A 27,218-nucleotide genomic window follows, 5' to 3' on the forward strand; every position below is an offset into this window, starting at 1 on the left:
CCACCTCTGCCTGTCCCCATCCCTGCCTCATCTCCGTCCCCGCCTTATTCCCGTCCTTGCTTCATGTCCCCATCCCCGCCTGTCCCCTATCCCTGTTGCCCCCCGCCCCCCCCACTCCGCTGCCTCCCCCGGCTCTTGCCGCAGGACGCGCTGCCTCGGGACGCGCCGGGTCCCCGCAGCCCCGGGGAGCGGAGGTACCTGTTGCAGGGGCTGAGCCGCGGGGACCGGGGTGGGGGGGGGTCCGGGCCCGGCAGCGTCCCCCCCCCGCCCCGCACCCCCTCCCCGGGCCGCTCCGCGGGGCGGCCGAGCCGGAGCAGGGTCGCGCAGGGGAGCGGGGCCGGGGGCGGGGGGGGGGTTGGAGGGGCCGTACCTTCCCGCTGCTCTCGGACTTGGGGAGCGAAGTCTCCAAAACCGGGATGTTTTCGCAAAAAGCTGAGACGCTTCCCGAGCCGGGAGAAGGAGCCCTGCGGCGACAGGAAAACACCTGCGGGAAATATAGAGAAACAGAGAAAAAATAATATATAGATCGCTTATATATTAAATAAATGTGCTCTTTTTCTATATATATCCTTATATATGTTATGTATAAAATATGTCTATTGAATTCGCGTGTTTCGGTGCACGGTGTGATGCGGGAACCCGCTGCAGCGCTGCGGAAAGCGCCCGGTTCTTCTCGTCTCTTCGATGTTTCACAACGCACCGGCCCCGGCTCCGGTTTCTCGCCCCCGGCCCCGCGGCGGGACTGCGCTGGCGCCCCCCCCCGCACCCCCAGGGACCCCCGGGGAGCCTTTGGGGTGCTGAGAGACTCGGGCTTGAGGGTCCACGAAATACACAACGACCGAAAAATGGGAGAAGGGAAGAAGCGGGGAGGGAGAGGGGCGTTTCGGAGGTCTGGAGGACACCCCCACCCCCACCCCGCCCCGCAGAGCACCGACAAACTCGTTCCATGTCTCACGTCGTAATTTATAAAGCCGCCCACACTCCAGCCCGGCTCGGGGACGGCCGGGCCCGACCGAGGAAAGGCGGAAAGGGGACTGGAGGGAGGGGAAAAAATGGGAAAAAAAAAATAAATAAATAGTATCCCACTTCGGAGCTGGGCGAAATCTCAGCGATTTTCCCCGATTTTCCCCCGAAAGCTCCGGCGGGGCCGAGCCCGCCCGGCGCCGCTGCCAGGGTGTAAAGTTCAGGGCTGCTCCGCCGGGAACTTTTGAAAACAAATTGCGGATGAAACAGGCTCCCGGAGGCCCCCGTTGGTTTTCCCGGCGCTGGGGGCAGCGGGGGGGCCCGGCCCGGCCCCCGGTCGCGGGTGGGTGCGGAGCCCCGGGGGCGCACGGCCCCGTCCCGGCCTCGGCGGAGCCGCTTCGTTCGGGGAAAACCTGCGGGGGTTACATCGAAAAGAGCAACCGCCCGTCCTCAAACTGCTTCCTCGGGGCGAAATTGGATGGAAACACCCCCCCCGGTCCCGCTCCCCGCCGCCGCCGCGGCCCCGCCGCTGCCGGCCGCCGAGTTTCGGGGCGGCCCAAAGTTTCGGGATAAACGAGAAAAGTCTCCGGAAAGGCCGTAGAGGGGCCAGTTCTCCCCCCACCTCCGCCCCGCCGCTCCACCGCTTGATTTCCCCCCGTTCCTGCCGCTTTTCCCCGCTCCCAGCCCGGCCCCGGCCCGACCCACCGAGCCCCGGGAACGGCGGGCGGCAGAGGCGGGCGGAGCTGGGTGGGGGGGGAAGGTCCCGATGGGGCCCCCGGTCTGTCCCTCTCCCTAAACGCCCCCGGGGCCGATTCTACAGGAAGAAGGAAATTTTTCACCGGGGGAGAATTTAAAAAAATAAAATAATATATATCTTATATCCCGCAAAAGGGAAAGGTAAAAAAGGTAGGAGCGGCGGAGAAAGGGCCTGATCTTGCAGCTAAAATTGTCTTAAAATAAGAAATAAAAAAAGCCGCCGAGGGTGCAGAGTGCGAGGGGGTGCGTGGGGAGGGGGAGCGGGGGGGCGGATTTTTTAACGGAGGAAAATGTCGGTGGGGAAAGGACCGGAGTTTTTTCCCGGCTGGATTCCTGCCCGAAGCGCCACCAACCCCGGGAGCGGCGGGGAAACCGGGGAAGGGCAAATCGCACCCGAAAAAATCAGGGGAGGCCGCCGGGAGCGGGGACGGGGAGGCCGGGGTTGCGGGGCTGCCCCTGCCCGCGGCCGCCCGCGGATGCGCGGAGCAGCGCGGAGCCCCGGGGCGGGGGCACGCAACGGGACCGGCGGGGATGGGGGCTCCGGTCCCGGCGCTGCGCCTCCCCCCTCCCGCCCAAGCGGCTTTCCCCATATCCCGCTTTAATAACCCCAAATCCGGGCGGAACTTTTCCAGCGTCGCCGTTTTTTTTCCCTGCCTTGTTTTGTTTTGGAAGCGAAAGCGTTTGAATCCCCTTCAAGAACCGGTATCAAAGTCTCTTTTTTTAAAAGCTATTGATTGCAAAAGTCTTATTTAAACCAACACATTTTAGTTTCTCACATTTTAAAACATCATCTGGGGCCCATTGTATGGAAAATCGATTAGCAGAAATTGCCACGCTCTTTGCCTCCCGCTTGATTGTTGTAAAATCGAGACATCCATAGGCAAAGGCTGGGCTGGGGAAGATTTGGAACCGAAATGAAAGGGTTTGCGAGGAATCTATAGGCACTAAATAATTCACCTGCCAGGCGATGGTGCTGTTATTTTGAAGCCTTAAAGAACTTTAAGGAACTTGGGCTGCTGGAGGGGCAGTGCTATGGCGGGATGTGCGGGAGCCACGTTGCCGGCTCCTTCTCCTTCCCTGCCCGGTAAAACAAAATGGTTTTTCCCCTGCCTTGTACCTGGTCGCCGGCTGCAATAAATACCGCCCGCAGGTGCGCGCCCCGCTCCTCTGGAGGTATTTCTGGCCGTGTCGTTTGGGCTTTTCGAGCTGTTCCTAAGTGGGGGTGGAAAAACAAAATATATATAAAAAGGAAAAAAGTTTAAAAAATTTGAGAGCAAAATCAACCCCCGACACGGCCCCGGAAGGCAGGCAGAGGGCAGAAGCCCTCGTCCTGCCTCCGACACACCTTTCCCCGGGCTCCGGGGCTGGCCGGGACGGCCGGGAGCGGCGCCGCCTCGCCGGTGTGGGCAGCCCCGGGAGGCCCGTTCCGCCCGGGGGGGCGCTGAGGCGGGCAGGGATTGGGTTTTGTTGGCGGGGGGGGGGGGGGGTTATATGGTCCGCCCGACTGCGCCTCTCTCCCCGCTCGTCCCGTCTAAGCGAAGCCGTCGGTCCCTCCGGGGGGGCCGCGGGGACCGGGGCCGCGCTCCCTCTCCGCACTTACCGCTCTCCCCCCGCCCCCCGCGGGGTGCCGGCACTGCCCAGCTCCTCCCGGAGCGCTGCCCGGGCGGCTGCGGAGGAGCAGAGGGATGGGAATTAAATAGGGAGAGGGAGCCGGGGAAGAAAGAGGAGGCGAGGGAAGGGATCAATAGCATCCAGCTGGCGAATGGAGACCGGGCCTCTCCCCCGCGCTGCGCCCCGGCCCATCGCCGGCGCCTCTGGGCGCTCCGAGGGGCTTCCCCCGGGCACGGGGGGGAACAGCAAACCCCGCCGGGCTCCCGCATCCCGCAGCGGGGCCGGACCACGGGGGAGCTCCCTCCGCCTCCCCGCGCCCCCGGCCCCGCATGTCTCGGTGCCTCTCGCCTAATGATATTGCATCGATCGGGGAAGAGCCGGAGGGGGGGGCTGGGGGGGGGGGGGACGCGGGGCTACCGCATTACTCAATTATGTCGCACTAATTAGTAAGAAGTCCCTCTCTTTTTTGTTGTTTGCTCGGTGCGAAGCTCGGCGGAGGGCAGAGTCCAGCGCCTGCCTCGCGGGGGGGCCCGGTGCTGCGGGGCCGGCGGTGCCGGGGACGGGGGGGGCGGTGAGCCCGGCCCGGGGACGCTGTGCGGGACGGCGAGCGCGCTGGGCAGCTGCGGGGATAGATCTATCGATGGGCGGTCAATGGGCCGGTCGATGCGCTATCGCCATTATTACACTCAATGAAACCCTTCCAGACGCGGCTGCTTCATCCCTGGTTTGTTCCCCACCTCCTCCTCCTCGCTCCGCACCTCGACACCCCCCTCTCAGCATCCTCTGCCGCTGCCCGGCTCAAGGCCCCCGTGCTCATCCCTGCCCGCCTCCGGCGGCTCCTGCCCACGTTCGGGCCCCCCTCGCCCGTCCCTGCCCGTCTCCGGAGGCCCTTGCCCACCTCCGGGGCTCCCCCTGCCCATCCCTGCCCAGCTCCAGCCCCTCCGTCCATAACCTGCCCGGCTCTGGATCCCCTCCCCATCCCTGCCCGGCTCCATGTCCCGTTACCTGCCTGAAAGCACCCCCCCCCGCCCCGCCTCCGCCCACCTGGATATCGGGGACTTGCCATCCCCGCCGGAGCCCCCGGGACGCGGCTCCCTCCCGGTTTCGGGGTCCGTCTCATGTCCCGCGGACCCCCCCCGGCAGGGACGCACCGCGGGGAGGAGCTGGGAACGGGACACGGACCGGGGAGGGGCCGGATTCCTCCCACACCCCGGCTCGACCGGGACCGGCCCGGCTCTAAGGGGCCGGACCGCGGTGTAAGGGGGTTACAGGGGCAGAAAAGCCGCCGGGGGGGGACCTCCGCTCCTCCCGGGTCATCCTCTGCTCCACCGCCCTGCACCCGCGTCCCGGGAACTCCCGGGGGTTTATTTTATTTGATTGGGCACTTAACCGACTTCCCGGGGGCGGGATAGGATAAATGGGATAGATGGGATGGGATTGATGGATGGGATGGGATAGATGAGATAGATGGGCTGGCATGGACTGGGCTGGGATAGGTGGGGTAGATGTGGTGGGATGGGTTGGAATGGGAGGGATGGGATGGGACAGATGGGTTGTGGTGGACTGGGTTTGGATGGGCGGGATGGATGGGATGGGGTGGATGGCGTGGGAATGGATGGGTTGGGTTAGATGCACTGAGTTTGGATGGGATGTTAATTTTTCTTGAATTATTCACTGCGAAGCCGGGTGGCGGGTGACACCCTCAGCACCGGCTCGCGGCTCCCCCCGCTCCGAGAGAGCGGGGACCCTCTGTGCCGCGGCTGCTGCCCCGCACCCGACGCCTCTCGGCCGTGGGCCCGGCGGGAGCCCGGCAGGGCCGGGGAACCGAGCAGCTCACGGGAGGCCGGCGGGGCCCACCCGCGGGAAACGATGGATTGGATTTTTATTTTTCCGGTGTGTTCAATAAAATTTGGGAAACGGGCGCGGCCCGGCCTGGAGCACCGGGCACAGCCGGGAAACGCCGGAGCTGCTCCAGCGGGGGCTGCCCGGGACCCGACGCCCCTCGTCGGGGGGGATCCCGGCCCGGTGCGGCGGGGCCGGGGGCGGCTGGAAACGCGTCTGGGAAGGACACCGAATCCCAGCCCGTCCGGTGGCCTAAACCCGGCTCTGCGGTGTATGAAGGCACGGACTCCGGCTGTGATGAGCACGAAATCGTTTATTGCTTCTCAGGCCTCGGCTTTTATACCCGAGCTCTAAAACTTTCCATGCACCTGCTAGGCAAGTAAACGCATATTTCAGATCACTAACCCGGCCGCCTTATTCAGTTCGCACCAAGATAAGCACGCGAAGCTGTTTTCTTGTTCCACGTTTATATTGAACCAGTTCCTCTTCGTTCCATCCGTATCGATATCTGCGTTCCTGTTTCTGTGTGCTCTGCTCACCGTGTCCTTGGCCGTACGCAGGCCTCTGCTCGTAGATCTGCCACACGGCTTGTGTCGTCTCTTCATCCTCTCTTCCTCCCCTTTCCCTTTCCTTTTCCGTTCTCCCTTCCCATTTTACATTTCCCTTTCCATTTTGCCATTCCCTTTGCATTTTCCCTTTCCCTTTCCATTTTGCCATTCCCTTTGCATTTTCCCTTTCCATTTTCCATTTTCCCTTTCCATTTTCCATTTTCCCTTTCCCTTTCTCTTTGCCTTTCCCCTGCCCATTTTCCCTTTCCCTTTACCCATTTCCCCTTCTCCACCACCGCTGCCCAGGGCCCTGCAGCACAGCGCCGGGAGCCGCCTGTCCCTGTCACCCCCTCCCGCCCCCCCTCGTGCCAAGGCGACCCCCCCCATCTCCCGATAGCCCCCGCTGCCCGGGAACGGGAGGCAGTGCCCACCGGGGGGTGGGAGGGGGGGGCATTCTGGGGAGACGCGTGGGGAAATACGGGTGTGTGGGAACAGGAGGGTTTGGGGGGGACAGGGAGGAGGTCCGGGGGGTGTTGGGGGGCGCTGGGGACAGGCGCATCCGGGGGTGGGGGGGTGGGGGCAGCCAGGTGTGTGCGCGGGGGGGTTGGGGTCAGCCAGATGTGCGGGGCACAGGTGGGCGCCGTCGCGCAGCGCTGCCAGATGCGCGCTGGGTGCAGGGGGTCACCTCGGTGCGGGGGAGGTCACCCCGTTGCTGGGGGGTGGTGGTGACACCCGGTCCGGGGGGGGTCACCTCGGTGCGAGGAGGCCACCCCAGTGGGGGGGTGTCACACCCCGGCGGCTGTTGGGGGTGCCGGCTGTTCTCCGCGCTCCCCCCGCCTGTGTGTCCCCCCCTGCCCGCACCGTGGCGGGGTGGGGGGGGGGGGGCGGCGCGGCTCGGTTCGGCGCGGGGGGGGGGGGGGGGGGGGGCGGGGCAGCGCTGACGTCACGCCGCGGCCCAGAGCGAGGCTGCCGGGAGCCGGCGGCCGAGGCGCGCCGCAGCCGCCCCAAGCGCACGCACAGCACCGCGCACCGCACCGCTCCGCTCCGCACCCGGCCCCGCTCCCCGCTCCCCGCCGCAGCGTACCCGGGCGGGCTGGGGCGGGCGGGCGCGGCGCACGATGCTGGCCTGACCGCGGGGTGCGGGAGATCGATCCCCCGAGCGCGGAGTCTGAATTAATCCGGGCAGCCGGCGCGGGGAGGGAGGGAGGGAGGGAGGGGGGGCGGTGGAGGAGGAGGAGGAGGAGGAGGAGGAGGAGGCGGCGGCGGCGGCGGGAGGGGGGAGGAAGGCAGCCAGCGAGCGGGCGAGGCAGCGGCAGAGCCCGGCGGCCACCATGGAGCTGGCGATGGAGAACCTGGGCAGTCTGCACGGCGTCCCGCACTCGCAGCCCGCCGAGCTGCTGAGCCCGGCTCACGGGCGACAAGGCTCGCACCGCAACCTGGTACCGCACGGCCGGCCCGCCATGGTCTCGGGCATGGCCTCCATCCTGGAGGGGGGCGACTACCGCGCCGAGCACAGCCTGGCCGCCCCGCTGCACCCCGCCATGAGCATGTCCTGCGAGTCCCCCTCCGGCATGAGCCTCAGCAGCACCTACACCACGCTGACCCCCCTGCAGCACCTGCCGCCCATCTCCACCGTCTCGGAGAAGTTCCACCACCCGCACCACCACCACCACCACCACCACCCGCACCAGCGCCTGGCCGGCAACGTGAGCGGCAGCTTCACCCTCATGCGCGACGAGCGGAGCCTGGCCTCCATGGGCAACCTCTACAGCCACTACCCCAAGGACATGCCGGCCATGGGGCAGCCCCTCTCGCCGCTGCCCAACGGGCTGGGCAGCCTGCACAACGCCCAGCAGCCGCTGACCCCCTACGGCCCCGGGGGCCACTTGCCCAACGAGAAGATGCTCTCGCCCAACGGCTTCGATTCGCACGCCGCGATGCTGTCCCGGGGCGAGGAGCACTTGGCGCGGGGCTTGGCGGCCCCCAGCTCTGCCATGATGCCGCCGCTCAACGGGATGCACCCGCACGGCCACCCGCACGCCCAGCCCGGTGGCTCCCTCCTCGGCGAGCGGGAACGCCAGGCCTCGGCCACCGGTTCCCAACCCGGTGGCTCCGGGCAGGTGGAGGAGATCAACACCAAGGAGGTGGCCCAGCGGATCACGGCCGAGCTGAAGCGTTACAGCATCCCGCAGGCGATCTTCGCCCAGAGGATCTTGTGCCGCTCCCAGGGGACCCTCTCGGACCTGCTGCGGAACCCCAAGCCTTGGAGTAAGCTCAAGTCGGGCCGGGAGACTTTCCGGAGGATGTGGAAATGGTTGCAGGAGCCGGAATTTCAGAGGATGTCGGCGCTCAGGCTGGCAGGTAGGTAGGGCACGGCAAGGTCTGCTGCCATGGCCCCGTACCTCCGGCCGGGGGGGGCGGAGGGGGGCCAGGGGGGGCTGCTAACGGGGAGCCATCGTGGGGCGGGTGTTACCGAGCCGATCTGAAGCCTTTAGATGAAAGGGAATGAAGGAAATCGTATTTAAGGGGAATTGTGTCTAAGGCGAATCATATTTAAGGCGAATCATATTTAAGGCGAATTATATTTAAGGCGAATTATATTCAAAGGGATTCCCCCCCTACCCGGGCCTGGTCCTGCCAGCGGGAGAGGAGGGATCGCGGGAGCCGGGAGTTGCCCGCCGCTCCCCGCCGCTCCCCGCCGCCGGTTCGGCCGCCGCTAGTCCCGGCGGTGATTTCCCCACCGAACCGGCCCCTCGTCCCACCCGGGCGGACCCCGGAGAGCCGCCGGCATCCCCCGGCCCACGCTCCCGGCCGTCCGTGGGTGCGGGCTGAGCCGCGGCCGGTGGCGGAGCTCCTTCGCCGTCCGCTCGGCCCCGCCGCTCGGTACCGGCGCCGCGCTCGGGAGAAGCACCGGTTCGCCCCCGCCGGGAACTCGCTGTGGAGCCGGGGAGGGGCGGGCAGCGCCGGGGCTGCGCTCCGCTCCCTCCGGGGCACCGGCAGAAAGAGGGATCCCCCAACCCGTTGCCCCGGTTCCCGAGCTGGGTGGGGGCCGGCTGCCGCCCCGCAGCACCGCGGGTGCGGAGCGCAGCGGTGGCTCGTTCGGCCTCAGGCCGAGGGTTTGGTGGAAAAAAGCGGTTTTTCTGCGCTGTGGTGGGGAGGGAGGGGCGGGCGGGGGTCGCGGCTCCCCGCTCCTCCGCGCTGCGCGGAGCCTCCGCGGGGGAAAGGGCCGAGGGGTCAGCGCCGGGCGGGGAAGTGCCCGGCCCGACCCGCTACCCCCCGGCTCCCGGAACATCTCCGGCCCTTCCTTCCCCCGGCTCCTCCGCGCCGGCCCTCCGGGGGGTGAAAAACACGCGTGTATAATTTATTTTTTTTTAAATAAATCCGAGCTCCCCGTGGGGCCGGGCAGAGTCCGGGCCGCCGGGCGCTCGGCACGGCGAGGAACCCGCCGTTATTTATGGAGGAGAGCAGCGTTCATATGTATTTAGTGTAATTCAGTTGCTCTTTAATTAGGGCAGGGTAGTGGCATCTTTTAGTTCCAGTCGATGCCCTATTGAAAAGCAGTTAATAGAATGCAAATTGTTCCTGGCTTTACAAGGTTCTGGTAAATAAAGATTTAAACACTGCCGCGATCGGCCGTTTAATGCCCCCGCTGTTCGGGCTAATTGAGCAGCGGGTGGCTGGTTTCCGACTCGCCAAAATTTGAAATAATAACCGTGATGGTGATGATAAAAACGCGGCCGCGGCTGGGGGAGCTCGGGGCGGTCCCTGCCCGCGGCCCGGCCCGGGCTCTGTCCCCGCTGCCACCGCTCCGCTCCTCCCGCCGCCTCGGGGGAGCTTCGTTCTCCCCAAAATGTTTTTTTTTTTTACTCCCCAGCGCCGACTTTCCCGCGGCCCCAGGGGCGCCTTGGGAGCATTATTTACGGAAATGAAACCCCCAGATTTTCTGGGTTTAATTCTTTGCGAAGACAGGGGGGAAAAAAAAAAAAAACAACAACAAAAAAACCAAACAAAAAAAAAACAGGGAAAAACCACACCAAAACAACAAACCACCATAAATGCGCCCGCGTTCAGCCCCGGTTCCCCAGTCGGGACCGGGCCGGGGCCGCCCCACGCCGCCCGTGGTGGTGGATCCGCCAGGCCCTGGCCCCGGTGTGGGGGACCCTCCCCCCTTTCCCCGCGGCCTCCCCCGGCCCGGCCGCTTTTTTCCCGGCCCGGCTGCCGCCCCACAGGGACCCGCTTTCGTTTCTCTCCCCTGGCTGTTTCCTCCACCCGGGCCAGGGCGTGGGGGCAGGTTGAAGATCCGCCCCCCCCCCCGCCCCCCGCCCCGGCTGCCCCCGAGAAACGGGGTTCTGCGAGAGGGGGTCGCACTGGGCGGGGGGGGGGGCCCGCGGGCCGTGCCCGGTTCCTCGGTGGAGGCAGGCGATTCCCCCCGACACAGCCCGGGGCCGCCCGTCGAACCTGCTCGTCCTTTCAGGCCCCCCCGGGCTGGGGGGCTGGAAGAGCCCGGAGGGCTGTGACCCCCCTCGGCAAGCAGGGAAGGGATCCCTTCCCCGCCTGGGCAGCGAGTGCTTTTTTTTCCCTCCCAGTTCAAGCCAAAAAAACGAGTGTTAAACGTGGAGCACGTCCGGGGCGAGGGCTGGGGCTGGTCCTGGTCCCTGTCCCGATCTCGGTGCCGGTGCCGGTCCCGCTCGGCTGCAGGAGCCCGTCTGATGGATTAGTCCGAGTCAGTAAATCGCGGATCAATAAACACGCCGGGCCCCTATAAATGGCAATTGCCGCTTTTCTCCTCTTTCCACTCCAGTTCCCCCTCTCGCCGCCCCGTCCGCAGATGAACCATTAATTATTCAGCCGGGACCCGGCCAGCGCCACAGCCGGGGGGGGCTGCAGTTCCCTCCGGCTCCGTTCCCCCCGTGGGGCTCCGCAAAATAAGGGGGTCCCACGGGGAAACATCTGGGCAGCAGCTGGCGATGCCCTGCCCATCCCCTCGGGCCATCCATCTCTGCGACCCGCTGTCACGGCCGCAGTCCGTGTCCCCCCACCCTCCAGATACAGCTCTACAAACTTCGTGACCCCCCTCACGAAGCCCCACGGGTGGCGGGGAGCCCCCACCATAGTACCGTTGCGGGTCCCCGCACGACGGAGCGGGGCTCCGAGCCCTCCCCCGTGAACCCTCCACACGCCATCCTGGTCCCTTGGTGCCCTGGGGGCGAAAAAGGCATCGGCTTCATTCTCGTGGGATCGTGGGGGAAGCGCCCCCGTCCCCGCGTGTCCGCGCAGGGCGGTGGGTGACCCCCAGCGTGCGTGTCCCTGGGTGCCCTCCCACCACGCGTGTCTGTGGGTGCGCTCCCGCCCTGTCGCTGCCCCCGCCAGTGGAAACCCCCTCCCTGCCACGGATTTATCCCGACACTCAGGACCAGAAAATTCCCTCGCGATTATTTCTCGGGAGGGCGACAGCGTCGTTGTGTCCCTTTGGCGACACGGCGGCTCCCGCCTCCCTTCGTCCGTAACTCGAACCGGGCTGATTCCTCCTCCCGTGCTTTTCCCGGGACGCCCTTGGGCCGCGGGCGCGGTGTGAGGCCGGCCCGGAGGAACGGGCTCCGCGGGAACCCGGGATCGGCTCTTTCTGCCCCAAAGTGTTTCCCGTGGTGCGGAGACGGGCACCGCGGCCGCGCTGGGCAGCGCTCCCCCAGCGCGTCCCTTTCCTTCGCCTGCTTTTACATTTTCTTTTCCCTTTCCCTCTCTCACCGTTCTTTTCCTTTTTCCTTTAGCCTTTTCTCCCTCCGTTTTTCGTTTTCCCCTTTCCTTTTTTTTGTTTTCGTTTTCACCTTTCCTTTCCTTTCCTTTCCTTTCCTTTCCTTTCCTTTCCTTTCCTTTCCTTTCCTTTCCTTTCCTTTCCTTTCCTTTCCTTTCCTTTCCTTTCCTTTCCTTTCCTTTCCTTTCCTTTCTCTTTCCTTTCCTTTCTCTTTCCTTTCCTTTCCTTTCTCTTTCCTTTTCTTTTCTTTTCTTTTCTTTTCTTTTCTTTTCTTTTCTTTTCTTTTCTTTTCTTTTCTTTTCTTTTCTTTTCTTTTCTTTTCTTTTCTTTTCTTTTCTTTTCCCTTTCCTTTCCTTTCCTTTCCTTTCCTTTCCTTTCCTTTCCTTTCCTTTCCTTTCCTTTCCTTTCCTTCTTTCCCATTATTTTTCTTTCCATGCTTTTCTTTTTCTTCCCTCTCCTCCTCGGACTTTCTCTCCCGATCAAATCTCCGCCGTAGCGCGAACGGTCATTATAAAAAAAAACCAAACAAAAAAACCCCAACAAACCAAAAAACAAAACCACCCCAAAACTACGAGCACGATAGCGGGGCTGGGCCAAGGCAAATAATTAATGCCGCTAATTAAAACTTCCAACTAAGACACAGAATGGCCGGAATCAGGGACAAGATTGCGCTGCGTAAAAACTAGGGAAACATAATTCTTTTAATTTTTTTTTTTCACGAATTTTGTTTCAATTTCAGCCTCTTTCAAACGACTTTGGTCCAACGACGGCTCCTCTCGGGCACCGGCCGCGGCTTCGGCCCGGGAGAGCGGCGGAAAATCGCGGCCGGTTTCGCCGCTTTCGATCCGCGCGTGTCCGCGGGGCGACGGGGAAACGGCGCCTCGGCGGCGGGGGAGGTTTGTAGGTTGGGGAGAGAATTATTTCGCCACCGTAAAATGTGGGAAAACGAGAATTTGGGGCTGCGGGCGCCCAGCGCTTCCCCCTCGGCACGGGCGAGATTCCCACTCGGGAAAATACAAAGAAAGCAAGAGAGAAAGGAGGGAAACGCGTTTTCCCCGTTGGAAAAAAAAAAAATAATTTTTTTTCTTAATTTTCTTAAATTTTTTTTTAAATTTTCTTATTTTTTCTTTAATTATTTTTTTCCTATTTTTTTCTTAAATTATTATTTTCTTTTATATATATATATATATAAAAAAAAATGTGGTTTTTTTAGCATGTTAATAACAGGAAACTTTCTCCGCCGGCGCGGAGCCGCCCGCCTGGAGCAGCCACCGCCGGCTCCGCGGGGGCGGCCGCTCCGCGCCCCGCTCCGCGCCCCGCTCCGCGCCCGCCGCCCTTATCAGCCTCGCTCCGCCCGCGGCTGTTTTTCTGTTTGCTCCTAATCTGCGCCTCAGAAGGGGCCCATAAACCGCCCGTCGGTTAAATATTAAATGGGGTTTTTTCCCCCCCCGCCCCCGTCCCCGGGAGGAAACAACCCCCGTCTCGCTGCGGGGCGGCAGCTCCGGCTACAACCCACGCGTGGCCGTGGGGTCCTGCCCCCCACCCCCCTCCCACCCCCAGACCCCCCCACCCCGGGAGCTCCCCTTATCCCCTGCTCCCCCCGAGCCCACCGCGGAGCCAGCGCCGGGGGCCAAACCCTGCGCCTTTCTTGCCGCCTCCATATTTTTAGGTGCACATTTTGGGTGGGTTTCGGTTGGTTTTATTCTTTTTCTGGGCATACAACGTGGGGGTGATATTATTTTTTTTTTATTTTTTTTTTTTCTCTGTCCTGTCAATCGCCACTGAAACCATAAGGGAGAGATAACAGAGAAGAGAAAACTCTCGGAGTGACCTTTGAATCAATTTGAAAAACCTCATTTAACTGATAAGTCTTGAAAGGCCCAGAACTAATTTGAAAATACATCTATTAAAATCTCATTGCCGCTGCCCGGGAGCTGCTGGGAAGGGTGTGCGAGGCGACTTCCCGGGGTCGGGGGAGCCGGGAGAGCAGGTTTAAGCCCTGGTCAACAAAGAGATTGTGGAGCCACCTGCAAAATGATGGGGCTTAAACCAGGAGAGAAAATAAGAATATTAAAAGAAAATTGGTCTTTCTTCCCCAGCTGGTGGGGAAAGGGGAGATTTACAGCATTTTCCTGCCATAACCAGGCGCGGAGTCTGGGATTGCAGACAGAATATTGGATTTTTTTTTTTTTTTTTTTTTTTCCTTCTCCAGAAAACAAATCCAATATTTTCTCATTCTGCTCAGATGCGGTTGCGGGGCTGGGGAGCCTGCGCCGGGGGGGGGGAGAAGGCGGCCGTCCCCCACCCCCGCCACCACCAAAGAGCGTCCATGGGGGAGGCTCTGCCTGCGCTCCCATCGCGGGGGGTTCTGCCCAGCTTCCTCGGTATCGGGGAGTGAATCCCAAAACCGGGGACAAAGGGGGGCTGCCAGAGCAGAGGGAGGGGAGGGATGGGGGAGAGCAGAGGCAGGGCCCAGGCGCCGGTTTTCCTGCCCTAGGAGTGTCCCACCCCGGGCATGGCATCTCATCCCCCCCACTTCGGCATCCCCCTGGGATTGCCTGGCTGCAGAGGAACCAGATATTCCCTATGGAAAACCTTGGGGGTCCTCATGCAAAGCCTTTGCAGGACTCACGGCAGGGTGGCGGTGGCCAACTTGCAACAGCAAGAAAAAAATGAGGAAAAATTAAAAGTAAAAAAACCCCCAAACCCCAAACCACCGCAGTCTGGCTCGAAAGGGCTGGGGCTTTGCAGCTCAGGGGGGGGGATTTGGGGACCCAGCCTGTCCCCCTGCTCCAGACCTTGGGATGCAGTTTGGGATGCCGTTGCCTTCGGACTGTCTGTTTCCCGGTGGGAATCGCTGCCTCCCTGGCCGTGGCAGAAGCCGGACCTGTCACCTTCCAGCCCCAGCACCTTGTTGGCTGGGGGGGAGGGAAGAGTTTTCCCCCTTGTTGCCTGATTCCCTGAGGTTTCACAGAAAGGCTTGGACAGAGGGAGCCCGGCACCCCGGGTACGGACGGGGACATCAGGCAGCTTCGATCTGCCCTCTCCCCACGTCCACTCACCCTCCCTTTTTGGAGCTGAACCGAGATGCACAAATCCTGTGGCTCAGCATCGAGCTGAGGCTTCAATCAACCCGGGATGTGTCCCATAAACTCGGGATGTGTTCCATAAACTCGGGATGTGTCCCACCAACCCGGGATGGATGCGTCCAACCAACCCGGGATGTGCTCATGGCCATTGCCCTGCTCCCGCGCAGCACCAGTGGTGCTGACCCCAGCCCCCGGCTTTGAAAACTGGGCGAAAAAGGGAAGTTGGAGCCCCAGATTTTCTCCTCCAGCCCAATCATCTGCAGCCAAAAGCGATGCTGGGTGGATGCATCGGGAGCGATGCTGTGCCAGAGCGGCGAGGGGCTGGCAAGGAGCCGGCAGCAGGTTTTGGCAGCTGAGTGCCTTTATTGCTGGCTCCGCGCAGGACCGTGGCCATCGAGTAGCAAGGTTTTGCTGATGAAACGAAAATGCAAAAATCTCGTTAATACCTCAAACGATACAGAGCATCTCCAGCAAGATTTAAGCCAAGGCGGGGTTGGACAGGCAAAACGGATGATGGATTTTAAAAACGTTTGGGGGTTGTTAAAAAATAGCGCAAGAAAAAGGCAAAGTGGCCTCCTCTGGTGCCGGGAAGAGGAGCCAGGACATTTGAAAAATAAAGACCCAGTACTAAAATTGAGACACGTTTGCGCAGGCATGGCTAGGATTTCAAGAATGACCTGACTAACTTTATCTTAACATATATATATACACATATATATACATATATATGTGCCATCTCCTCCCGGGGGTTTTGCCCCTGAGCTCTGCACTGCAGGACCTTGTCGCTCCAACCATGGTTTCCTCCATGCAGGAGGACTCGGCGTCACCATGAGCTGATTTTGGGGAGCTTGGAGGGGAGGATTCTGCTGCTTGGCCTCTCTCCTGGGGAGTGGCAGATGCCACCACCACTGTGTTGGACAATGTCCCTGTCAGGAGAGCTGGAGCCGCCATCCTGTTCTGTATCACTGTGATTCTCCCTCTTCTTTCTCTCTTCCCAAATCCAAGAGATAAACATCCCTTCAGGGTCCGGGAAACCTCCTTTCCCCCTGGCAGGCTCGGGGGGACCCCGGTTCTGCCCATCTTGGGAGAAGGAACCAGAAAATCCCCATGCGGGAGCCTGTGCTGGGGAAAGCCGGGGCTGTTTGTGGGAAAGCACTGGCTGGGACCGGCCGTCGGCTCCTTGCTTGCAGAGCAGCAAGGAAAAACCTGACATCTTGACCAAAAAAAAAAAACCCAAAAACCCGAAGGAAAAGCAAATTGCAGCTTTTTCTTCTGCTGGTGGCACAGGCGGCGGCGGCCGACCCAGCTCTGCTGAGGCCAGGGCTCGGCAGGAGGGGGAGCAGGGGGCTGCTGGTCTCCCACCATTGTGGGAGGAGAATCGAGGTCTCCTGCTGTTGACATGGAGCGAGGGAGCCCTAAATATTGGGGGCTGCGGGGGGGGGTTGGGGTGTGCTGGAAGGGCTCAGTGCGCCGCATGGCTCCGCAGGGCACAGCCGGGAACAGGACGCAGCAGGTTTGGCTGGCAGGGACTCTATAAAAACTAAAAATGGGCCAAAATCAGTGGAAAATCAGCAGCCTTCAAAGGTGTCCCCAAGGAGTCCCTGCAGTGGTGCCCGGCGCGGGGACGGCGCAGCCCAGGGAAGCCGAGAGCCGTGGCAAGGCTGGCTCTGGCCATGGGAAATGTTCCAAAGCCTCGTGTCCCTTCCCCATGCCAAGTGCCACTGCGCGGCTGAAGGGACACGAGTGGTGACTTGGCCGTGGGTTGGCAGGTTGAGCACCTGCGAATCCCTCCGTGCCTCAGTTTCCCCGTGTGTAAGGGTGGGGGTGGCAGTACTTTTACAGAGGGTATGAAGAGGCCAGTGCCGGGTTATCAAAGCCGGGAAACTCGGTGATGCCACGAGAAAAGCCAAACCTTTAAGCCGGGAGATGAGCTCCGGAGCCCGATGGCCCTTTGTGGGAGTTGCGCTGCCCTCGGCCGATAAAGAGCAGGTGACGAGCAAAGTCTCTCCATTAGGGATGAAATTGCGAACGCATCGGGAGCTGCTGACGGGCGATGCTATCAGGGGCTGACAGAGATATCAACGGCTCGGCTCTGCCGCCGGCAAAGGCTGCTCCCGCTGCAGAGCACCGCAGACCCCAGCGCTCAGCGCCTGTCGCGGGGCCGGGGGGCGCAGCAGTGTGTGACAATGACCCCGCAAGCAGCATCCCATTCCCCACCTGTGGCAGGCCCCTGGAGATCTGGCCATATTTTGTATTTTTCACATCTTTCGAGGGTCCCTGCTCTTCCCCGGACCCAGCATCCCCCAAGGTGGTTGTTTGGTGGATGGACCAGCAGGATCCAGGGCAGCATTTGGCCCAGTTTGGCTCAAATGTGATGCTACAAAAATCACAGGGGTCGCCGCCGTGGTGGTTTGTGCTTCCGAAGCCCCCCTGGGATGGAGGGGGGTCCCTTCCCCACCTGCCTCCCATATTGCAGGGGGCGAGGAGGAGGAGGGAGGGTGGGACGGTGGCACTGTGCTGACGGGCTTCGGAGTCACTCAGAGGGACCCAAGGCTTCTGGAAATGGATCCGCGGATCAATGCCCCACCTTTAGTTCTCTTTTTGGGGCCAAACTTCAGGATTCTGATGACATTTCTCACGCAGAAGGCAGGGAACTGCTACCCTGATGTTCCCAGGGGGGTTCCTGCCAGCTCCTCCCCCCCCCCCCCCGGCAAAGCCCCTCAGGCCGCCAGAAGCAGGACCACGCTTCGTTCAGGGCATTTAATTTGCTTTCTGTGGGGTGTTTAGGGTGAGGGGGGTGTTGGCACCCGCCTCCGTGTTGCGGCCGGTTTCAGTCTGGGTGGGTCAGAAACAGGGCGAAAGGAGACGAGTCAGAGAGGGGGCGAAGGAGGGGGCTGTCGTCGGGTGCTTTGCAAACCAAAAGAAAAAAAAAAAAAAAACCAACCAGAAATTGTCAAATAAGTCATCCAAATCGGGGCATTGATTCAAAATAACGCTGATTTCAAACCAACCTGCTTTTCCCGGGGAAAATTTGAAAGCGCATCCCCGAAACTGAAACGGCCTTTTCCGCCCCAAACTGGTGATCCCCAGCCCTTCCTCTGCCTTCACCACCTCCAAGAAAAACCCCAAATTTTATTTCTTTGGTGTTTTGGCACCGTCGCGAGGCAGGTGCCCGGAGGTGGAGGAGGATCGGCCCCACGCTCGGTGCGAGAAGATGCTGCTTGATGGATACAGGCAGAGCCGGGATCTTCAGCCCCGGGATGACGTTACAGCCCCGTCCTCTCCCCTGCAAAAGGGACCTCGGGGGGGGACATTTGGTGAATCGGGGGGCTCAGACATCCCCCTCGGCCTCCTGCTCGGGAGCTTTTCTAGTGGCGTTTATGGAGGGTTTAGACTTTCTCTGGATGAGGATTTCATTCCGCCCGTCGCTCTGATGCTCCTGAAGGTGCTGGAGCCCAGACCAGGTGCTTGGGGGGTGCTGACACTGGGAGGGGGCGACCCCCCGGGCAGTGTCACTGTCACCTGGCACAGACCCCCCCTTGGCTGTCTCCTGTTCTGCAAAACCAGGAGGAAATGGACACGAAAGGAAAGGGGGACGGAATGCGGGGAAACAAAGGGGCTGCTGGGCTCTGGGCTTGGATGGAGCCGTGACAGCAGCTGGGATCCTCGCGCTCCGCTCCTTCCCAGCCCTCTTCTCTTTCTTCTTCTCTTTATCTTTTTCTTTTTTTTTTTTAATTTTTTCTTCTTTTTTCTTGTTACTTTTTTCTTTTTCTCATTTTCTTTTCTTAGTTTTTGTTTTCTTCTTTTTTCTTTCACCACTTCTTTTTTCTTTTTTTCTTTTTCTTTTTCTTTTTCTTTTTTCTTTTTCTTTTTCTTTTTCTTTTTCTTTTTCTTTTCCTTTTCCTTTTTCTTTTCCTATTCCTTTTTCTTTTTTCTTTTCCTATTCCTTTTTCTTTCTTCTTTCTTCTCCTTCTCCTCTTTCTTCTTCTTTTTTTCGCTTTTTCTTCTCCTTTTCCTCCTTTTTCTTTTCCTTCTCTTCCTCCTCTCCCTCTTCATCTCCCTCTCCCCTTTCCTCTTTCCCTTTTCCCCCTTTCCCTTTTTTCTTTCTCCTTTCTTCTCCCCCCCCCCCCCCCCCACTTTCTTTCTTGGCCCATGTTGCCCCCCCCCCCAGCCCCTTTCCCAGCCAGAGGGGAAATTTGGCCAAGAGAAACCACCCCCTTTAACCACCCCCCCGGTCGCTGCCCCTCCAGCCGTGCCATCACCTCTCGGTGGGAGAACAGCCCCGGGGACGGGGCAGAATCACCCTGGATTATATATCGGGATCAATTCCCGCCCCCCCCCCGCTTCGCCTCCCTCCCTTGCAAACCCCCCGGTCACGTAACCATCAAACTGATGTGCCAGCAATATCCAACGCGCGGTTAAAGCCACTCGTGGGACTTTCAATAAAATCGATCGGACAGGATCAATGGGCTCTGCCGGCCCCATCCCTGCACACACGCACACACGCGGGGAGGGGGGGGGACAGGAAAAATACCCAGGACTGAGAAATGGGGGTGGTGGGAGCAGGGGCGGGGGGAGCTGATTATAAATCCATCCCATACTTGCCGTGATTAATTGCTGCTTTACCAGAAGGAACAGCGCTGCATGGGGGTCATTTTTAAAGGTAATGTTGAGGTGTGTGGGGGGGAAGTTTCTCCACTGTGTTCGGATGGGAGGAAGCAAAAGCCCTTTTCCAGCCAGAGTTTCCCTCCTGGCAGGACACGGTCGGAGAGGGGCAGGGAGCAGGACTGGGGGGACAGTGGCAGCGAGCACAGCCCAGGCTGGTCCTGTGTCGTGTCCCGTCCCCCCCCAAGCAGTGATTTGGAAGTTGGGAAGGGCCTTCCCCAGCCGCTCGGGAGCATCCCCGGCTGCTTCACAGCCATGGGGGGATGCTGAAGCCTGGCCAGCCGGGATCACCGGCGTGCCGGCACCGGGAGCCCATTATGGAGCATCTCCTGGCCCAGTTCCCAGGCGGGGAATGGCCTGGCGTTCGTCACCCTCACCAAAAACTCCCCTCCCCGGCACGGCTGCCTGTGCCCGGGCAGCCCCTTCATCCCACGCCAGCAGCGAGGGCGTCCGGCCGGGCTCCTGCATCCTCCAGGGTCGTGGTCCCTGCCCTGCCCTCCCGGGGGGTGCCCGGCTCGAATTAAAACATCATCCATCGTTGCAGCGGCAGCGCGTAATCCCTGGCAGATCAGTGCAATTACTGCGGGAAATACCTTGGGAGCTGAACTAATAACGCCAGAGCGGTGTATTAAGAGTCAGTGGCTTAGCGCCGGCTGCAGCCGCCCCAGCCCCACACATGTTGGGGGGGATGAGCTGAGCTCCCCCCCCCCCAGGGGGCAGCAGGTCGTGGGGGGGGCGTATGGCCTGGGTGGAGGGCAATGGGGCAGTGATGGGGCAGCGTATGGGGCAGCAGTGGGGCAGTGGTGCGACGGTGATGGGGGAGTGACAGGGCAGCAGCGGGACAGCAATGGGGCGGCCTGCGGGCCATCAATGGGGCAGTGATCGGGCACGGAAGGGGTGATGATGGGGCAGCGATGGGGCAGCCATGGGGCAGCTGTTGGGGCAGTTGTTGGGCAGCGATAGGGCACAAAGGGGTGATGATGGGGCAGCAGTGGGGCGGCAGTGGGGCAGTGATAAGGCACTATAGGGGTGATGATGGGGCAGTGGTGGGGCAGCCGTTGGGCAGTGATGGGGCAGCGATGGGGCAGCGATGGGGCACTACGGGGGTGCCGACGGGGCAGCCGTGGGGCAGGCGGAGGTTTCCCGCCGGGAGGTGCTACTCCCGCGGCCGCGGGGCTGCCCGGCCCCGTCCCCCCCCCTCCCGGACGCGAATGGACCGCTCCAGCCCGGCGCACCCTTCGTGCTCCGGAACGGCCCATAGCGCCGCGCGGGGAGGGGCGGGAACGGCTCTTGGCCCTCGCGGTGGGGGGGCGGCCGCAACGCTCCATTGGGCAGCGGCGGGGAGGGGGGCGGGGCGAGCTGTACCACTGCCCCGCCCCCGGTGGGGGGGGAATGCGCTCGTCCATCCGCGGGGGGGCGCCAGCGCGGCGGGGACGATCCATTGTGGCTGTGGAGGGGGGGAGCGGAACAAACCATTCCCCGCCGCACGGGGGGGCACCGGGCGGGACCCGCGCTCCAAAATGGCGGCGGGGCTGGGCGGGTGGGAGGCGGCGTCGGTGGTCTTGCACCTGGTCGGGGCAACCCCCAGCACAAACCCGGGGAGCGGCTGGAGAGCGGCCCTGAGGAGAAGGACTCGGGGGTGTCGGTGGGTGAGAAGCTCCACACGCCCCGGCACCGTGCGCTGGCAGCCCAGAAACCCACCGTATCCTGGGCTGCATCCCCAGCAGCGTGGGCAGGGGGGCGAGGGGGGGATTCTGCCCCTCTGCTCCGCTCGGGGGAGACCCCCCCTGCAGTGCTGCCTCCAGCGCTGGGGCACCGACAGCAGAAGGACACGGAGCTGTTGGAGCGGGGCCAGAGGAGGCCCCGGAGATGCTGGGAGGGCTGGAGCCCCTCTGCTGGGAGGACAGGCTGAGAGAGCTGGGGGGGTTCAGCCTGGAGAAGAGAAGGCTCCGGGGAGACCTTCCAGCCCCTTCCAGTCCCTAAAGGGGCTCCAGGAAAGCTGGGGAGGGACTCTGGGACAAGGGGGAATGGTTTGAAACTGGAAGAGGGGAGATTGAGATGAGATGTGAGGCAGAAATTGTTTGCTGTGAGGGTGGTGAGCCCCTGGCCCAGGTTGCCCAGAGAAGCTGTGGCTGCCCCATCCCTGGAGGGGTTCAAGGCCATGTTTGAGGAGCCTGGGCTGGTGGGAGATGTCCCTGCCCATGGCGGGGGGAGGTTGCAACTACGTAATTTTTAAGACCCCTTCCCACCCAAACCATTCTGTGAGTGTCTGGAATTGCCTCAGAGCAGTGGGGCCACCCGAGCGGGGCCTGGTGGCAGGGAAGGGCTCACATCTGGAAGGTCCCTCCTGTGCTGCGCTGCTGGAGCCTAGGGGTAACCTGAGAGCAACCCGTGTCCCTGCTCAGGCCCTCCCGCTGCCTTCAGAGGGTCCCAAACCCTGGCGAAGCGAACCTCGAATGCCCCAGCCCGGAGGATTACGGATTTCCCTGTGTTCCACAGCACCGCACAGCAAGAGAGCCAGCAGCTGTCTGAGAATTGACTTGGCCAAACCCCGAGGGAGCTTCCCATCTCAACACCCAATAAATCCACCTGCGACCAGATTTAATCAGGAAAGGCAGAAAACTGTTGGGTTTTTATCCCCCCATTGCTTTTCCGCTTTCTCCAGCCGCTGTTCCTTGGCTGATAACGGCTCTGGGCCCTCTCTGGACACCATCCCTCCACTGAGAGCGTCTCGGGAGCAACGCGTGCTCCGATGAAATACACTTTATTGATTACTGAATTTGTGTATCAATCATCCCCGCTCGGAGAGCCAGGTCTGGGAGCTGCTGAAGGCAGCAGGAGCTTGGCAGGAGGAGCCCGTCAGGAAGGGGCTGATGAGAGCCACTTAGCAGTAGCCCGTGCTGATGCCAAAGCGAGATCGTGGCGGCTCCTTTCCTGCGTGAAGGAGTGAGGATGGAGGAGGACTGTGCAGGACCCACAGCCGCGTGGGTGACAGGGATGTCACTTGTCCCAGATTCCTGGGGCAGGCTCCTTACCCGGCATTCTCCTTGTTGTGCTGGCACAAATTGAACCCCAAACTCCCTTTTTCCTCCATGGATTCTGCATCTGGGGCTCTTGTGCCAAAAACGAGCGTGAGCAAGTGTCGCTGACTCCAAGGAAAACTTATTTCAGGGACTTGAGGGTTTCCATCTGTCGTCCCCATGTCCTCCCTCTCTCCCAGAAGGCGACGACCTTCCCTTGCCGCTGCCATCCCTCGCGGCGCTGCCTGCCACCCTGCCGGACTCCCGCACTTCATTAGCACCAATTTGCTCTTGTCACACTAAGTGGCAGTGACTCGGGAGAAGAGTAGGGAGAACGGAGCAGCCAGGAAGACTCCGGGCACCTCTGCCCGGCCTTGCCTCGCACCAGGCGGCTGGGCCGGCCCCGCGCCGTGCCGGCAGCATGAGCACTAAGCAGCTCCTGACGGCAGTGGTCTTCACTGGGACAATAAGAAACAAAGGGTCCAAAAAAAGGCCGAGAAAGGAAGGAGATGGGACAAACGGGGGAAGCAGCTTTGCCAGCAGATGTGATGGCAAAGCTGGGGGCTGAGCCCAGTTTATCCGGGCGCTGGGGAGAGCGGAGCAGGGCACCAGGTGTCCCTTTACAAAAGTCTCTGAAAAAGCAAGTGAGAAATCAAACCTCTGCAGAAAGGAGATGCTTTTAACAAAACCCCCATATTTTTAAGTCATCGGAAACTGGTTATTTCTGCATCCATGAGAGGGGTCTGATGCCGCTGGCTCAACCCAAGGCTGTCTGTGATGAGGCCAGTGGCAGCTTACCTGGAAAGGACAAGGACAAAAATAGGGCAAACGTGGAGGGATGGAGCCAGGCACACCTGCAGCTGCCACTGCTTCTTTGTGTCCCTTCACCCGCCCTCAGACCAGACCAGCTTGTCTGCTTCAGCGCTGGAAAAGCTGGAAATGCCACCCTGTGAAAAACCAGACAAAGCTTGAGAAGTGCAGGAGAGGCAAAGCCAGGCATCCCACGGGGCTGGCGTTGCCGCTCTGCAGCAGGTTTGGGTGGCTCTGCTGGTCTCCTCCAGCCTCCACTGGTCCCAGCCCTCTCTCAGGAGGGACCCTCGTCACCAGAGCAGAGGACCGAGGACTTGGTGCTTTCATTTCCAGTCCCTTCCCTCCACCTGATGGCCTGCACTGCTCTGGAAGCCCCTGGGCTGTTGGGGAACGGGCCAGGGACGTTGGCTGGTGATGCCTCACAGCCCCGTGCAGGTCGATCGGAGCTGCCGGCTGGAACGAGTCACCGAAACCCTTCGCAAGGGAAGGAAAATGCAGCCGGCAACGCAGAGGCAAGCGCTTTGTCTCATCTCATCTCCTCATTTGCAGCATTCAGAGGAAGATTTAATTTGCTGGGGTTGGGGAAGCGTCTCACCCTGCAGCACGCTGGCTGCAGACCAATGACCAGGGGCTGTCCCCGGCCTCGGGACTCATCCTCCGGCAGCTCCCAGGGACACCATCGGGGAAGCCTGTCCCCACCGAGGCAGGGCCACGAGTCACAGGGACACGCATGGGGCCGGGAGTTGTGCCCAGACTGTGTCACTCCGATCCAGCAGGCCCATGAGGCTGCAGCTCTCAGACACATCGCAGCTCCCAGCTGCATCCCTTGGCCTCTGGATGGATTCTGGAGCGTGTCCAGAGATGGGCACCGGAGCTGGTGCGGGGTCTGGAGCACAAGTGCTGTGAGGAGAGGCTGAGGGAGCTGGGGGGGTTCAGCCTGGAGAAGAGGAGGCTGAGGGGAGACCTTCTCGCTCTCTGCAACTCCCTGAAAGGAGGGGGCAGCCAGGGGGGGTCGGTTTCTTCTCCCAAGGAACAGGCAATGGGACAAGAGGAAACGGCCTCCAGTTGCCCCAGGGGAGGTTTAGGATGGATATTAGGAAAAACTTCTTCCCCAAAAGGGTTGTCAAGCGCTGGACCAGGCTGCCCAGGGCAGTGGTGGAGTCGCCATCCCTGGAGGGATTGAAAAGCCGGGCAGACGTGGTGCTGAGGGACACGGGTCAGTGGTGGGTTTGGCGGTGTTGGGTTGATGGTTGGACTCGATGATCTGAAAGGTCCCTTCCAACCTTGATGATTCCATGATTCTATGATCCTATGCATGGTTTTCCAAAGCTGTGGGTTTCTAGAGTGGGGCAGTTTTTACTATGGCGTGTCGGATGCTGCAGGACCACAGCGGTGAAAACCCTGCAGGTTTTGGAGCCTGGAAGGTTGTTTTTTTTTTATCTCGTGCTGCTGCAGCCTGGGGGATCGCAACGTCGCAGTGCTGCAGGGTGGCACTCACAGGGATGTGCAGCGCGGGGCAGGCTCTGCCCCAGCCGCCGTGTGGTTGACGCTGCATCCCCTTTGCCTGTGCATTTGTTAGTTTTCAGGATCAAAGGGGGTTTTAGGAAAAAAAAAAAAAAAAGGGCAAAAAGAAAGTTGGGGTTTGGTTTTTGAGCACTCTTTCTTCCTGCGTTGTACACTACTGACTCTCCTGTCGGCACTGAGTCTTCAGAGATAGAGAATAACTGAATTTCCCATGGAGAAGCCTATTTGTGACAAATTGTTTTGGGCTTTTTTCCTACAATGTAAAGAAATGTCAGACAAACCTCTCGCAGTTACTAAGTTGCCCCAGCTCCGAGCATCCCGGCCGGCCCAGCCGCGGACCAAAGGGTTTCTGTTTTGCAGAAGAAGCACCCTGGTCTCTGGTCCAGACTCTGCTCCAGCTTTGGGGGAGCAGATGCCCCATCCCTGGAGGGGTTCACGGCCAGGCTGGACGGGGCTTTGAACAACCTGCTCTAGTGGGAGGTGTCCCTGCCCAGGGCAGGGGGTGGCACTGGGTGATCTTTAAGATTGCTTCCAACCCAAACCATTCTATGGTTCTAATTCAGCTCAGGATCAGACACCGCTCTGTTCTGGGAGGTGCTGGGCTCGTCCCAGTTTGCTCAGAGCTGCAGCTCCTGAAAACTTCCGAAATATCCGGGCAGAGTCTGAACCAGCGACACCCATTGCACAACCCTCCATCCAGCCCTCCCCCCTTCTCTGTGAAAGAGGTTGAGATCCCTCTGCTCCGTCAAGGAGAGGGGGAGCCTGAGGCAGCCCAGGGGCTAGACCCATCCTCAGGGCGTGGAGAGAAGCCAGCTTTGCTCAGGGCCATTTCCCACCCGGTGCCCACCAGTGCCAGAGCCCGTCCCACCTCTGCACTTAAGAAACCTGTCCCAACCTGGCCGACCTCGTCCACGTCCCCCTCTCCATCCCTTCCTCCACCTCCCCTTGAGCCCCTAAATGCTCCTTGCTCCCCTTGCGCCGATGCGAGGCAGATTTGACAGGGAGAAAAAGAGAAAAGCCGGTGGGTTTTATTTTTTCCCCCCCTAACCTCGCTTACAGCCAGCATGCTGGCTCTGAAAGCCCCTGGCTGTCTTTTGTGATTTCAACAAATCACCAGCACTTAAGCAAAGTGGGCAGAAAATTACAGGTTGTATTGCAAGTGAATGGAGAGGGAGAGCACGCTGGGGCTGAGAAAACAGAGGTTTGCGGGTATAATAGAGAAACCAGTGTCTGGCAGGCTGCGGAAGCCTGCAAAGCCATCAGGTATTAGTTAAATGCTTCGCGGAGTTCACGCTGCGAGGCATAATCGCAGCTTCTGAACAGCAGCCATTTGATTGTCTCTATTATGTCCCTTTAGAAATGATTTGGGAGATATTTTGCTTTGAGCTGTCAAGGTTAAGTCAAGGAAAACGTGCTCCCTCTGACATAAGTCTCCAGGGAGGCAGAAACCCTCGGCAGAAATCCTCCGAGGGAAGCGGGTGGGATGCCTCTGCTTCCAGAGCTCTTTCCTCCTGCTTTTCCCCCCGAGGTTCCTCCTTCCCTTTGCTCCCTGTGGTTTTTCCACAGCCAGGTCAGCAACCTTAAGGATGAAATACTGCTAGGATTGTGGGCCCAGGGTCTGGAAGGACGGGGCTCTGTGCAATCACCCCGTCCCACTGCGTCTGGCCTTGTCACTTCTGCACTCATTGGCTGGTTTCAGCCAAGCCTGGCAGAGCTGTGGTGGTCTCGGAGGTGTAAGAGTTGTGAAATCAGCGAATCACAGAGTGGTTTGGGTTGGAAGGGACCCTAAAGCCCACCCAGTGCCATCCCCTGCCCTGGGCAGGGACACCTCCCACCTGGCCTTGAACCCCTCCAGGGATGGGGCAGCCACAGCTTCTCTGGGCAACCTGGGCCAGGGGCTCACACCTCCAGGGATGAGAATGAGCTGAGAGATGGAGAGAGGAGAGAAAGACCCCCATAGTGGGTGAGCTCAACCCCTTCCTGGCCACCACCCCCTGACCATGGGGGACCCCAATCCATCTCTCCCACTGTTGGTCCTGGTACCACCAGGGTCTCCTGTGCCCCAGGAGGAGCAGGACAAGCCAGGGAATAAATCCCATGCTTTTGAGGAGTGCTGGAGAGATAACGCAGAGGCAGGGGTGGAAGCGCCCTGAAGTGTGTCCCCATCCCCATGGACCGTGGCCAGGCCCAGAGACCTTGGAGGGACGTGACCAAAGAACATCATTAAGCCAAGGATGAGTCGCTTGGAGCTCGTGACTTGGAAAAAAGGGATTTTGAAGCACAAAGAAAAACCCTCATCCTATGCTGACCTGGGTGGGAGTCAGAGCTGTGCCCCTGGCTGCCTCCCCATCCCCGGCTCCCACTGCCTGCGGGGACACGGGGACAGCCACCGCCAGCCAGCCTGGGAAAGCAGCGCCCGGGGGATGGGGAATAGGAAAAAGATCCTCCGTTGGGGGGGTTGATGGCCGCCGTAAATAGATCTGACCAGCGTCACTATCGATTTTTGTTGTGCGGAGCTGTAATTAGATTGAACTGGGGAAGAGGGGTGTTGGGCTGCGTCAGCAGAAAAAGAAATTAATAAATAAACAAACGAGCACAGGAAATCTGGGATGTGGCCGCCACCAGCATCGCCTGCCAA

The 27,218-nt window shown here is 60.7% G+C and overlaps 1 protein-coding gene across 3 annotated transcripts in view; it reads left to right on the forward strand.

The window, feature by feature from the left end:
• Positions 1–234: 234 nt before the first annotated feature.
• ONECUT3 (one cut homeobox 3) overlaps positions 235–27,218 on the forward strand; it is a 30,251-nt gene continuing 3,267 nt past the window's right edge. Inside the window, exons 1-3 of one of the 3 annotated variants that reach the window (XM_054182076.1) lie at positions 235–271; positions 4,347–4,371; positions 7,144–8,081. In XM_054182076.1, the coding sequence (XP_054038051.1) occupies positions 7,181–8,081 (901 nt within the window). In that variant the 5' untranslated portion in view covers positions 235–271; positions 4,347–4,371; positions 7,144–7,180. Of the gene's footprint in view, positions 272–4,346; positions 4,372–6,963; positions 6,998–7,051; positions 8,082–27,218 lie in introns of those variants that run through there. The other 2 variants (XM_054182077.1, XM_054182075.1) reach the window with 2 other exon arrangements.

The sequence above is a fragment of the Rissa tridactyla genome, chromosome 22 (genome assembly GCF_028500815.1).
Source record: "Rissa tridactyla isolate bRisTri1 chromosome 22, bRisTri1.patW.cur.20221130, whole genome shotgun sequence".
Classification (NCBI taxonomy): Eukaryota; Metazoa; Chordata; class Aves; order Charadriiformes; family Laridae; genus Rissa; species Rissa tridactyla.